Source organism: Amphibalanus amphitrite, unplaced genomic scaffold (assembly GCF_019059575.1).
Source record: "Amphibalanus amphitrite isolate SeventyFive unplaced genomic scaffold, NRLGWU_Aamphi_draft 000319F_arrow, whole genome shotgun sequence".
NCBI lineage: Eukaryota > Metazoa > Arthropoda > Thecostraca > Balanomorpha > Balanidae > Amphibalanus > Amphibalanus amphitrite.
In genome coordinates this window covers 264,800-279,372 of record NW_024881814.1, presented here as the reverse complement: position 1 = coordinate 279,372, position 14,573 = coordinate 264,800, and the positions used below count along the sequence as shown (strand labels likewise).

At 48.0% G+C, this 14,573-nt stretch overlaps 1 protein-coding gene and 1 long non-coding RNA gene across 4 annotated transcripts in view; one reads left to right on the top strand and one right to left on the bottom strand.

The window, feature by feature from the left end:
- Positions 1-5,347: 5,347 nt before the first annotated feature.
- The window catches only part of LOC122388351 (neurocalcin homolog), a 153,645-nt gene continuing 144,419 nt past the window's right edge, over positions 5,348-14,573 (bottom strand). For both annotated transcript variants that reach the window (XM_043379381.1, XM_043379382.1), the window contains 3 exons: positions 8,742-8,860; positions 8,191-8,379; positions 5,348-6,847 (listed from right to left, as the gene is read on the bottom strand). In XM_043379381.1, coding sequence (XP_043235316.1) covers positions 6,653-6,847; positions 8,191-8,379; positions 8,742-8,860 — 503 coding nt within the window. In that variant the 3' untranslated portion in view covers positions 5,348-6,652. The remainder of the gene's footprint in view (positions 6,848-8,190; positions 8,380-8,741; positions 8,861-14,573) is intronic.
- On the top strand, positions 10,896-13,389 carry LOC122388353. 2 transcript variants are annotated; one of them, XR_006257774.1, is made up of 4 exons: positions 10,896-10,908; positions 11,105-11,312; positions 11,983-12,167; positions 12,586-12,644. It is a non-coding gene; the product is annotated as an uncharacterized LOC122388353 (long non-coding RNA). The 2 variants fall into 2 exon arrangements; XR_006257772.1 differs by having other exon boundaries at positions 11,105-12,167; positions 12,586-13,389.

The window sequence follows — 14,573 nt, the reverse complement described above, 5'->3', positions numbered from 1 at the left end:
TCGGCCTCAGCTTGCCGTCCTCCAAATTATTATTATTATTATTTTAATTATTATTATTAGGTATTATTTCAAGTGAGCGATGGGTCTCAAAACTCAATCCCGGTACTAAATGGACTGTGGATCGACCGACACAGTTGGATAGTAATCACGAGCCTTGAATCAACTGAACTTGAATATACATATGTATGTGGAACATAATAGGTACATTTATAATCGCAGACACTTCAAGATCTTATGCGCCTGCGAACTCGGTCACAACAGCATAACGCGTACCTTCCGTGAGTCCAATTCAATTACCTGAGGTTCCGAGCCACTCGAAAAGTGTAGTGAAATTGATTAAGGATGAAACTTATGTCGTCAGCTGGAGCAGGACCCTGTTTTACCTTACGCCGCTACCCGCCGCTCCGCTTCCTGGTACTTAAACAGCAGGGCCCAGCCATCCTGTCACCGTTCCATGCTTCTATCCTCAGGATACTGAAATCCTTCTCCTCCACGCCACAAACCCCTCCGGGCTGGACAGGCAACTTTATCTCATGCGGGCTGCTCCCTTGGAGCGGCACCGCTGCTCCCGAGGGAGCGCACCCCGTAGCCGGGTGCAGTGAGTGCCTTGGGGCTGGGTGGCCTGTCCTCTGGACGGGCTCAGCCCCGGCGACTCACTAGGGTGCCTGCCCAGACCAATGTCTCCCCCTACATTCTATCATCCTCCCGGCTCTGAAATGGTCTTAAAGGGACTATCCCACCTTTAACATGGGGTTTGAGTTGAGATAGCCAAGTTTGCGGCGAGGTTCAGAAACCACTATCTATCTAGGTTGCAACCCCCGCGGCCTCTTGGTGTTGAAGAAATTCGTTCCCTTCATTTGAAAATGGGCCTTGTACAAGGCCCTATCTTCAACATGGAGCGACCGTTAGTGTGACGTCACCTCGTTTAGTCATTCTGATTTAAATGGGTTTGTTCGTTGAAAAATCGCTTAAAACTTGGTCTGAACTTTGTTGTGGTGCCTACAGAGTAAAAAGAATCAGCTTTATGACAGTAATGTGGCCTGGGGAAGGAGGTAATTTTGGGCTGTGACGTCACATATTTGAAAGTTTGTGTTTGGAATATGGGAAGCCTAAGATGTTTAATGAAAAAATAAATGCCAGAGCCGTGTTCCTGGTCATCCAATCTATAAAGTCGGGCACAATTTAACTGGTTTTAACAACATTTTAGAAGGTGGGATAGTCCCTTTAATGGACCGAAAGGGCCTAACCCAACAAAACAAACAAGCCATCCTGTCCTCACTCCTGGCGGCGCCTCTGCTGCTGATCTATGCCACTGCAGTCCTCATATCCTCACTCCTGGAGGCGCCTCTGTTGCAGTAACCTCAGCGGCTCGGCCGGCGACATTTCTATGGGTCGCCGCCTGCCCCCCATGGTCTCCTTCCGCTACAGGCCATTTCATGGTCGGTACACGTATGACCGACTTTGTGGAGGTAGTGCTGTAAGGCCCACCGGGTGTCTGATTTATAGGGTGGAAACATGCCGAACGGTGCAGTAGCACGTACCCCGCTACCCGGCTGCAGTCGGCCGCAGGACAGTGTTCACTGCTGCACGGCCGTGGTGGGAAGGAGAAAGGATTTAAAAAAGGGAAATATGCAATGTTACATAGTTATATTCATGTTTTAGATCTAGACATAGGTAAGCATATGAAGAAGGGGCGATGGAAAGTAAAGAGTATAATACAAAGTAAATAATAAAATATACCGCATATGTAGGCATAATTGCGTGGTTTCCTTCTATCGTTGGTAGCATTGCAGTGCTGTGGTGTAAAGTCTTAAACCGCGCCCCGCTGGGGGGGGGGGCAGAATCTGCCCCCCCTCCCGTTTTTCGCCAATAACTTCTAAACGCGTTACGCCAGCGACGTCAAACTTTCAGTACCTTATCATACATCAATTTGACACGCTCCCTGAAAATTTGAGCGAAATCCGTCGGAAATTTTTTGAGAAATTGACGTTTTAGTGACGTCATGTTCGCCATTTTCGCCTCAAAAACGGCAAAATTTCAAACGCCGCTAACATCTTCATTTTTAAAGGAATCAAGACGTAACAAAAAAGGTTATACGTGATTCTACTTTGTTTATCAAATGGCTATCTCGATGTTTTGAAAATTTTGGATTTTGGCCAGAATTTTTCCAAAAAACTGACTTTTTTGGGAAAATATTTATAAAATCCAAAATTTTGAGTTTGTCGAAAAAAAACCGAATATAAGAAGTGGTCTATGTGCACCTACATACCAATTTTTAGAAGAATCGGTTCAAAAATGTGGGAGTTATTCAAAATTTTATGACGTCACGACACACACAAATTTTGAAAAATGATTTTTGGAAGTTCTAGACCTCGTACGGAAACAAAAATAGCACCATTCGATTCGCCGTGAAAAACTGCATCGGATAGACACCTTTTTAGGCCTTGACAACCAACTTCAAAATTTGACCTCACTTGACCTGACCTTGACCTGACCTCGACCTGAAATTCATCCAGAGGTGGTCCATATCACTTATTGAGTGTGCCTATTGAATTCCATGAGTAAAATGACCCATAAAACATGTGTCGCACATGCCCTTTTCTATATTTTGTTTTTGGTGACCTGACCTGACCTGACCTGACCTTGACCTTGACCTTTGAATGACATTGTGTGCAACGAATATTGTCTTGGTAGTCTAAGAACACGTTTTGGGCAATCATTCTCTGTCCATTCTTCGGCAACTACGGTGCAAGGCCGATACTGTAGAAACTTGCATTTTGTACCCTTGACCTGACCTTGACCTGACCTCTGACCTACTTAAGCAAACAAAATTAGGCTCTTAAGATCCGCCTTGTTGAGAGCTTTCGATTGCCGTTTTCCCCGTCTTTCTACGACCATCGGTTCGGAAGTTAGACGGGGGGGGGGGCAGAATCTGCCCCCCCCCCCCAGCAGGGCGCGTATGGCTGAATAGCCCAGCGGGGCGCGGGTTAATTTCTATGTGCGGCACGGTACAGGACCGCATGGCGTGGAACTCCCCGCCAGCACGCATTGTCGGCTGTATTAAATATTGAGGCTCGTGGGACTGATCCATACCGAACATGGGTGCTGGAATGACCGATATGTGTGGAAAGTACGACAGTAGGGAACGACAGTAGAAGCCCGGCACCATGAGTCCTGACGTTGGATAGGTAGGCGGTGTATGCTAGGTATATTGGTCTGTTTTTTGGGATGCAATGGTCGAAATGGGACTGGGAAAATAGCCGTTTTTGCGGATTTTTTTTTTCGGTAATAAATTTGACTATAGAGTTACAACTTCACTTTACCAGCATCGTTTTTTTTTTCTCGTCGAGACGCGTCGAATGAACTATAATTTGAACTTGAAATGCCATCTTCTTAAAAATTTGCCCTCAGGTCAAGGTCATGACCTGACCGAAAAAGGTCACATTGCATATCAGTCGATCCGTATCGTTGAGCTAAACACATCCGAGGTGTTTTCATGGCTCTACAATCTACATAGTACGCCTTTATCAAGAGTTATTGTCAAAAAAACTGCTTGGGACCTTACATGACCTGAGATGACCTCAGGGGAACAAAGAGGGGTCACGGGTTCCATTTTCCGATTCAATGTGTCATGGTTACCAATTAGCCGACGTTTGGGAGAGTTTAGAACGATGTTCGCCCAAAAGAGGCGCATTTCAATGTTCTCCCATTGACTATACCCAGTGGAGGGGTTCCAAATTGACCTGACCTTAGGTCACACATATCGAAGCTCCGATATATACATGCATGTGCATGCATACAAACTGTTACTTTTATCAATCGCTGAAAGTTTAAAAGCGATCGTTCAGTCGGTGTAGCTAGAGCGAGTATTGGAACGTTTTCTGAGGTAAGGTGACTTGACGTGACCTGGTGACCTGACCTCGGACGACCCGGGTCTGAAGGTTTTACAACATGTGCAGAAAATATGTGCCGGAAACGGCGGCGCTTTGAGACATTCGCGTAAAACCTGAGGGGGAGGCGTAACCCCTCCCCCCCCCCACGGCGCGGGTTAAAGGTGAAAATAAATTGTCCTGACTTCTCATCATCCCTGATGTTACTATTGAAAATGACGAACATCTTCCGTTCACGTCATTACATACATATATGCGATATATATATGCGCAAAGCACACACCATCTATCTTCCACACATATCGTCTATCGTCTCCGGCACACCGCTCCCCTGTCGTCCTCCGACAGCCAGACAGTCACCTCCAGCCTTTCCCTGTTCGCGGTCAAACGGTGAGAACGAGGACACTCACGGCACAGCCAAAGACAGCCGCTGCCTCAGCGGCCGCGCCGACACCGGATTGGCCGGATTCGACGCTGGCCCCGCCCACGTCAGTGACATGCTAAAGGTCAGTCAAACGCACCAATCATCGCGAGCTGGTGTGTAAAACGAAACCGTCGATTGAGATTGCCTTTCTTTGAATTACGGCATGTTCATCAAGACGGCATGTCCATTATATTCATTCCAGATTCAGTCCGGCTTTGGGACACCTCGTATCCACCTATCGGCGCAAAATCGGCGAGTTTTTCCTACCAGACCTCTGAAGGTAAGTTTAGAGCTATTTTCAGCGAGGGACGCCGAATGGTTTGGGCCACGGACTTTCTACAAGGCTTCTGGTGTCCGCGAGTTTGATGTGGATCCGAGGCTCTTTGGTCGGGCAGGACCTAGTCCGAACTGAAGTTGGGCTTCAATGCATTTCTTCTTTTACAATTTACAGTGTTGAGGTCAAACGAATTACGAAAGTCGCCTATTCGCTATACGTTTACAGGAATAGCTATATACTACGGTCTAATGGATAGTGCCAGTGGGCTATCAAATGATACACTTGGGATTGCAGCTTTGCTTACTCGTACATTCAAGAACTTCTGTGCAAGCCTTTTACGACCTGAACCGTACATAACCTAGTCACCACGTGACCCTTAGAGATAAAATCGATAGTGGAAAAGTAGATCCAGGTCCCAGCGAGGCGTTTCGTGCCATTTTCGGCGCTCTAGCTCCTTTAGGTGGGCAACAAACAATCTGCTATGCAAATTTGGGGTTGATACCTTTGTTAACCTCTGTAGGTCAAACCAGGGTATATTGAGTGAATTGAGTATATGATGAAATAATATATTGAGTATATTGAGGGTCAAACTGTCAGGCTGGTTCAGGCCACGTATTCTTAAGCAGAAGGGCTATGCTCTGTGAAAGTTTCAAGTCGATCCTATGTGTACTTTGTGTAAGTTGTAACAAGCTAAAGAAGAAGAAAAATCGGCCACCATCGACACCGAAATTCCAGAGTAGCACACACAGGGTAGGATCACTTTCAATTCACCTTTATTCGGCAAGGAAAGACGGTGCGAACCAGTGAACTGTGAGAGTAGGCGGCAGCGGGCAGCGGCCGGCCCGGCAGGCGGCCGGGCGGGCGCACCGCGGCGGTAGTCGCGGGCGGCGAGGGTTACAGGGACGCCAGGACCACCTCAGTACCGCCCCTGGACAGTACCGCAGGGCCCCGCCGGCCGTCCGCCGGGCCGGCGCGCTGCATAAATAGGACAATGGCGCTCCCAGCAGTGTGATCGCCCATTCAACAGGGCTGGCCGGCGGAACAAGACTGCACGTCACGAGCACAGGGGCAGACACAACACGGCAATGGGGCCGCTAGCTACGGAGTAGAGGCTGCGGCGCGCTCTGCCCGGCCGGTGTCGCCAGGACGGTCCCACGCCGCGGACTGAGGGCCGCCCGGAGCCGACCGCTGCCCCGAGAGGGGCGTACAAAGTCGCCAAAACACGTGAAAAACGACGGCAGACCCGAGCCTGGACGCCCTCCCATAGTGACGGCCCACATTTGTGACTGATTCATGTATGTCCGCTCTCGAGGTGTTTTAAATAAACTAAAGCTACTGAATAATATCAACAAAAATATAATTGAACAATAAACACGCTCTGTGCGTTGGACGCCCAGCGGAACACAAGGTAACGTTTTCTCAAGTCGTTTAGACGCTGTCGCCCACGCTGTCCGGCGGACGCAGGGCACCGCGCGTCACCAGATCTGACTCGGTCACTGTCGACGCTCCCACCCCGCTGAGATGAACCCGTTCGGCCCACGACCCCCTCCAAACGCCCAACTAAATAAGGCACACGTCCCGCCCGCACGCCCGACGGCCGGCCCACCGCTCTGATAGATGGCGCAGCAGCGTGAAACCGACTGAGATAGAGGACGCCACGATACGCATCACCACAACAGGTAGCGCCACACGACACACCCGACTGAGATAGAGGACGCCACCAGTCACACGCTGCGTCACCACGCAAGCTGCCTCGATCACTGGACCCGACCGGGACACGACTGCGAGAACTTGGCACTGTGCTGGGCCGCAGAGGGCACCAGCAGTCCCCACGTCACCAGCACCACATCACCAAGGCTGCGGCACCAGCGGCGCGCGCCATGGCCCTTCTGGCAGTCTTCTGGGGCACCCTCAGACCGCATATAGTCCCAGATCGCCCTCAGGCCCAGCGTCCAGCAGTCACCCAAACCCGGCCACCACCATCCAGAGGTGCTGAGTTCGGCTCTTTGGCAGCGACAGGGGCTCGGCCACACCCAGATCCAGTCCTCCAGTCCGTATACACTACTGAGATTGGGGATCGCACTGCAGTAGTCGCACGATGGACGGGTCGCTCTTGGCGCCCTCGATAAACTCGTCTAAGCTGAGCCGGCCGTCGTGGTTTTTATCCATCTGCCGGAAGATTTTGTCGGTGCGCTTCTCTGGCGTGGACTCGTCCTCGGGCATCTTCATGACGGAGCCGACCATCTTGTAGATTGCCTGCCAAAGACGACGGGGACGGTTAGTGTCATATGACGGTCAAGGTCATATAGCGATCAAGGTCACATGGCTGTCAGGGTCACATAAAATTGAAGGTCACAGGACGGTCAATGTCAAAGAGCAAAACGCCGAGGATCACAGAACAAAAAAGAAAAGAATTTGTTACAGTTGTGTGACTGTCAAACGATAAAATAAAAACACTATCCTACAGGGTGGAGTGACCAACAAATTAAATGCATCCCCCTTCCCGCACACACATATTTACTGCTTTATTCAGGACACAGATATCTAAATTCAGCAATGCATCAGCCTCGGTTCCAGCCAGCTCGCTGCGTGAAACTGACATGTACAAACCATTCGCGCAAGTAATACGCAAAACGACATCGTGTTCAGCATGGGCTATTGCGTCAGCATGGCGTATGGGTAAATGAGAGGCGGACAGCTGCTAGTTGGAAATCAGCTCAATGTATCTGGGACATACGGGTGCACCTGTCACGGTACTAAATATCAATTCGATGCAGCGGACACGTAGAATTGGTTACGTACGAGCTAAATGGAGCGGGGTGACAGCGAAGTGGCCTGTGTTTAGAATAATGAGGTGTTTGTTCATGTGGGTCTGCATTTGAGTTAAAAATAATAACTTGCAGAAAAATGTGCGTATGCTTAACGAGTGCAAGTGTAACCATCCCGATTAGACAGTCATCGCCTGTAAAATAATTCTCAAGTCACCCCGCGACACTGAGTACCCCTACCCAACAAGACGGACTATTTCGTGTATCATCATTCTGCCAATCATGTCGGACCGAGCCGCTCGTGTCAGCTGGTAGACACATGTGACGGCTACCGTCAGCTGGACAAATACGTCACCTGGGCACATATGACGGCTGCCAACTGACATATGGCGGGCGACGATAGATAGGATTCTAGACAACGATACACCAACAGGGAATACCACAGCAAGAGAAGAGGTCCTTATAATTCGTATATGATGTAAGATAAAAACACCAAAACCACCCAACGTTTCGTGTTATTCACTTTTTCAAGGCAGAGGAAATTTGTGAAAAAGTGCCCGCGCTATATTCGAACGAAACCGAAAAAACGTACTTGACTCTGTAGGTAAAATGTGTCATATCACCCTTGAAAAAGTGAATAACACGAAACGTTGGGTGGTTTTGGTGTTTTTATCTTACATCATATACGAATTAATTTGTCCAATTCAAACAATCAACAGGTCCTTATAAACCTTACAGCTTGTTTCGCTTTTGTGAAGTTAAGCAGTGATCCTGAGGATGTTGCTGTTCGTGATAATGAGGAGGATGACGATGATGATGATGCCAGCTCACCGTGACGATCTCCAGCATCTCTGGCCGGCTGATGTAGCCGTTGCCGTCCAGATCGTACATGGAGAAGGCCCACTTGAGTTTCTGCTCGAGTCGACCTCTCGAAGTGACCGAGAGCGCGCACAGAAACTCCCGAAAGTCGATCGTCCCGTCGCCGTTGGCGTCAAACGTCCGGAACACGTGCTCGGCAAACTGCGGGAGGAGGGGGGCAGGTCAGAGGTCAGCGGGGGTCACATAGCACATGTCGAAGGTCACGTATCACATGTATGATGTAGGAGGCAGCAGGTCACATATCAGAGATCACAGGACACAAATCAGGGTCAAGGTAATGTAGGAAGACTGATTTTAGTGCCAGCGTTGGAGCCTGTGCGCTGATGCAGCTCGCACAAAAGTATACCTACATTAGGCAGCACTTGAAGTTGCAAATGCAAATGCCAACCCAAACCCTTTTCTACTTGAATAAACCAACTACTAACACGATATTGTGGATGTTTATCGATCGAAGATGATTTAAACAGCAAATCAAAGAAAACACACCACAAACATTATTTTACCTTTGACGCGTCTCCATATGGGAAGAAATTCCCATATATTTTCTTAAATTCTTCTACGCTGAGGTTTCCACTTGGACAGTCTTTCAAGAATCCCTTGTACCATTCCTGGATTTCAGCATCTGTGAAAAATGGGAGCAGTCAATTGACAGCAAAATGGTGCAGCACCCAATCACTAGGGAGGTTTTCCGCCAGTACAGCGAGCTTTCTTTTTTTTGTATAAATAAATCATACATTTTGATACACTAAAATTAGGTAATCGTGATTTTCTAATTCAGCTTTCTTAGCTCTTGCTAAAAATTCGCTTCATAAAAAACTTTCATCATGGACCAAGAGTGTCCGCACAAGCTTAGCAAAGCAAAGAAACAGAACCTCGATAGAACATGAAATATAAAAGCGGATGGGGATGCTATTAAGCAGTGCCCCCAAACTCCATAAGTAAATGAACTCCACATAGTGTTCGCAATGAATGCCAGAGAAATGCGTTATTCATAACGCACTTTCCTGCAAACCCCGCCTCTATGGAATATTGCCGACACTAAGCCATGGCTATTTATGGAATATCATAAATTCAAAAGCAGGTTGTAATCCGCTGTAAGGAAACTGCCGCGGCTGAAGCGTGGCTGGCATTCCAGGTGCCCGGTGTGAAACGCAAAGAACAATGTTGAAAAGGGTCATTTAAAAAGGTCTCTTAGCAACAAAAACTACAACAGCTAAATACAAAGTAACGGCATGTCCAGCACGCAACAAGAAGAACGCATCACAACGTGTAAGCGATTCTCTCTGTGGCAGTTGTGGCTCCATGTAAATATACCTCTTTCCAGCACAAACTAATCCAGAAACAAAAAGCGCGCTACTTTGACGCTCATCCCACAAACGCTCACCCTGTATCGGCTATATCTGTGTCTGGTGTATATCACAGCAGAGCCTGGCAAAACACTACGACCCGAAAGTCTAAGAACCCCGCATAACTCGCCGGGCCGAGACTGTGCATCATCCTTAAGCTCTCATCTCTGGGCGTTCGTAAGACGGACGGCCGCCCATTACCCATTCAGCTGTACCGCCGCGGGGCGGGGCGGGGCGGGGAGGGCAGAGCGGTAAATCTCGGAGGCGCTCGCCGGCCGTCCGTCTTACGGAGAATCACGGCTCGGGTGTCGGCCGAAAATGCGGCCATCCATACCTCTCAGGTCACCAAAGGCAGCTCAGACCGCCGATAAATAGAATACCTACAGCTGATGCTAGTGTATGAGCATGGTCAACGAACGACTCTTTGAAAACCAGACTGAATTTCAACGGTATTCATCAATGGCGGATTGCAGGCATTTAATGGTCCAAACAGCATACCTACGGGCAGCGTGTGGCGAAATCAGTTGTCCTCGAGAAAACCAGACCACACGAATGCCAGCGCATCTGCCGAAGTGTCACAAACACAGCGTTTCGAGAGCGCTGTCACAGAGCATCGGACACGTGACGTACGCCACTGAACACACATAAGTAACATAACAGTCACGTGACCACCGGGGACCGTCTGGTGTGTAGACCACGTGACCGATGGACCGTGGACAACAGTCGGCTGCAATCGCCACTAGAGTCGCCACAATAGGGTTGGGACCTATCTGCATGCTCTGTATGTTTTGGTAAAATAAAAAAGCTCAGAATTTTTAATGATTTAATTTAAAATCACTTTGTTAAAAAAATGCCTAGTTAGTTCAGAAATTAATTATTTGTGGCTGAAAACAACTTGCTTCTGATTGGTCGGGCTAATCATGACGTCACATGTAGGTATATAACTGTCTGTATATTTGGCGCAGTTGAGACATACATTTTCTATGTATTTTCCACGGTCATAGAATACTAAGGTAACACGGAGCCGAAGCTTCAAGCCAGGGGACACGGGAGGCATGCCGTCAGCTGTCCATTTATAAATAATCGGTTTCTTTGACTTAATTTCTAATGTTTTTCTGATGTTTTGCATCAATGAGGTACATCAAAAATTAAGTTTTAATTTTTTTGAGGTCGAAAATATTTTGTTGTCCAAACTATCCCCGTTTAAAGAAAATAGACAAGGGGAGAGTTTACCCAGGACCCTATGGAGAGAGTCAACCCAGGGCCCTATGGGAGAGAGTTAACACGTGCTTCTATGGGGCGAATTCGATGCAACAATGGCGCAGTAGCGACATTACTCTTGTTCGATGTTTTTCGGACGACAAAGATTCTACGCCATTCGGCCAATCACATTCCATAATTGCAGCCGAGCCCCCGTTGATCTAGAACGGGATTGGCCGGACGACGTACAATCTTCGTCGTCTGAGAGACATCGAACGAGGGGTACATCGACTGAACATACATTGCGATTCAATATTCAGTATTTTATGACCGTGATTGCAATCCAAATTTGCATTTGAGCTCAGCAGTCGAGTGTGGTGCCAAAAATACCAGAAGCGATGTCCTATATACGGCCTTGACCAGAAGTGTTGCATGCCCTGGATGCAGAAAAACAAGATTGAGATGAGTGGATCAAGATGTATCTTTCGTGCAGATGCATCAAGATCCTTTCACTTAAGATCCATGCAGGTGAGGTTCCAGTGAAATTTGAATTCGATAGGTAGCTATTTTTGATTTTGCTTTGATACTTGTGGTAAGGAAACATGATTATGGTTGCATGAACCGCCCACTGCTCATTGCTGTCTTGTCTCACGTTCGATATCCGATCACCATTCTTAAATAGCTCACCCCATATGGAAATCAGGTTTCAGGAGGCCACTAGGCTTGTGGGGCCTGGTCTCAATGAGCTCCCAGTGCTAAGGACAGTCAGGCTCATATGCTGGGTAAGGTCAGGTTCAGGTAGGCCAGTATGCACTCTGCAAAGCATGGCAATTTCGACAAGATCTCGTCTGTGCTGGCTTGTCCGGCTGGTGAGGCTTTGGTGTGGCGTGGATTTAGCTTGGTGCAGTGCGGATTTTGTGTAGCGCGGTGCAGATTTGGTCTGGTGTGGTCAGGTGGTGGGGGATGTAGTGTAGTGCATTTTAAATGTGGCTGATAGGTGTGCGGTGGTCAGAACGGACTGTGCCAGTGCTGGTGCCTGGTGGTCCCACCAATCACGGGGGTCATCTCCTGTTGTGACCCAGGGCCCAGGGGGTCTAGTCAAAACCTTACCTATTTCTGCTAACCTAAACCTATTTCTTACAAATTAGGCATAAATGTGATTATGGTATAATGATAATTAAACCTGGCCCTTTTTCAGGCGCAAGCTTTGGATGAACTTCTGCTTCTGCGGTCGGCATTCTTACAGGAGAACCCAAGATTCATTGTACCTACCTGTATGCATTTCAAAACTGAATAATTGATAGCAACAAGTAAATATTTGAAGTTGCAGCCAAATGCTGTGCCTTCTCTGCTGCAAGAGCTACATGTCACCATTGAAGCAAGGTAAGTGTTAAAAGAAATTGTTCACCTTCTGTGAGTAACTTGATAAATAAAATTTAAAAAGGTGTGTTAAAAATGTGATGAATAAAATTTAAATGTATTCTAACTTGGAATTACACACTTCTTCTAAAGGGATTTCATTATTTTAATGATAGTTATGAACACTTACAGCTGAACAACCTATCAGCTGCAAGGGATTCTGCTCCTGTAAGTGCTCTCATCGCTGATTGGCCACTGTGTGTGTTGAAGAGGTTTCTGCTTGCTGTAAATGAGCACTAGAACATTAATTTAAGCACCAATATTCACTGATAAAAGGTGAATATCTCAAACGGTTCAAATATAAGGCATACACAAATCTGCTCTATCAGACTGCTATCTCAGTTTAAAATCCCATGTTAAAGGTGAACTATTTCCTCGACAGGACCAGCTCGACTCCTGCAGTAGGAGTCCAGCCTCGTCCAGTCGTCGCCGCTCGCCAAGACCAGCCGGACTCCTGCAATAGGGGTCCAGGCTGACCCGTTCGTCCAGTAACCGCCGCTCGTCAGCACCAGCTGGGCTCCTGTAGTAGGGGTCCAGCCTCGTCCAGTCGCCGCCGCTCGCCAAGACCAGCTGGGCTCCTGTAGTATGGGGCTAGGATGGCCCGTTCATCAACCGGTCCTGAAGTCACATCGCCGTCAGCCAGCCGAACTCAGTACATAAGTCACCAACCCTGAATGTTGCCAGCCAAAGTCGGCAGTTTCCTTCGGACAGTCATCTCACCAGTGTTGTACAGTGTACGAGGTTAGTGACGCAGTTAAATGCGTCAATTAAATGCGAGGACGTGCGCTTGTATGCAGCGTTTTGTCATGTTGAGCTGCATGGGTGTCGATTTTCACCGAATTGAGGGTGCCCACTGCCCGGGCGCAGCAAATCCGCCGCTGCCTTAGCGGTGACCTTGACCCGCACCGTCTGTTGGGGCTCCAAAGCCAAGCCAGCCGAGCCGGCGGGGAATCTAAAGAGCTTGAGCACCCCCAACCCGGCGGAAATTGACACCTATGTTGAGCTGTATGGGTGCGTTTTAGCCTTCCGCCGTGGTGGTAAATAGCAGCCTACATGCAGAATTAGGCAGGCTTATTAGCGGACTCATTATTGGATTCATTGTGTCACGTTTGTCGGCACGTGTAAGATGTGCTTAACTGCCATTAGCTCTCGGCCTGGCGACTTCTGGGGACCACGTAATGGGGATGACAATTGGGATCCTGTGCCTTAAGCCGGCCATTTACGTCCATGGCTATATACCCCCGTACTAGGGCTAGTTATGACGTATATAGGGATCCACGAGATCTTTTTTGATGAATGTGTTGTGCAGTGTTGAGATCCGCGTGTAACGTCACTGTTTGGCCAGTCTGCCCTCAAACGCGTCATCTTTACTCGTATTTTATTTACTGAACGCTTTGCATGGTCCAGTGGTTTATATAGACATCTTCCTTGCACTAGCTAGTTTTATGTGGCCAGGTTGATTGCCTGTCAGCGCGGTCACGCTGTCGTCTTTCGATTGGTGCGCTTAAATGCGGCGAGATGAATATAGGATTTCCTTTGATGCCATTTAGTACCTGCGCCCAGCTCAACTGGGGAAGGGGGGGGGGCACTGCCGACTTTTGGTCCCATTCTTTCCATGTAACGCCCATAGAGCCCATTGTTAAAATGCCAAAATCAAAGGGGGGCACGGTGCCCCGGTGCCCTCCCCGTTCCGCCGCCTATGCGCGAAAGTACCAACTACCAACAGTTTCCAGTTGATTGTGTCCCAAAGTTTTTTATGAGTTGGACGATTGGGCTTTTCCCATCGCTCGTTATGCAATTATTTTGTTAAACGCTCTAAAATTGTTTCTCTACAAGTCATTAGAACTTAGAAGCAAATAGATATTGATGGATACGATCTCAAGGGGGCCGATAAGAAGGAAGAGCGCGCGGCGCAATGATTGTGGAGCACAGCACACGATTAATGTGAGGCGCATTTAAGCGAGAAATAACTTCATTGAACAGAAATGAGCAGAGTACCAGCATTGAAACTGCACCAGTACCAGCATTGAAACTAAATATAAGATATCTCAGAAGGTTGCGCTTTTGGGGCCGAGTTGTGGTGCTTTACGCCGTACATCATGCTTAAAGGGACCCTCCCACCTTAACATTAGATTTGAGTTGAGATAGCCAAAATGGGGTCCCTGGCTCACAATTACCGGTTTCGGCACTCACAACATCGAGAAATGCCTTAAATCGGAAATATTGAATTTCAAAATTGCAGCATTTTGATTCAGAGGGGCTAATGCTTAGGAATACCCCTCTGAATGTGTGACGTCAGCGCAAATATCTAACGATTTTTAAATGTTTGACTAAAACGTTTTGTAGCACGCGGTGGTATATGCTATTTGC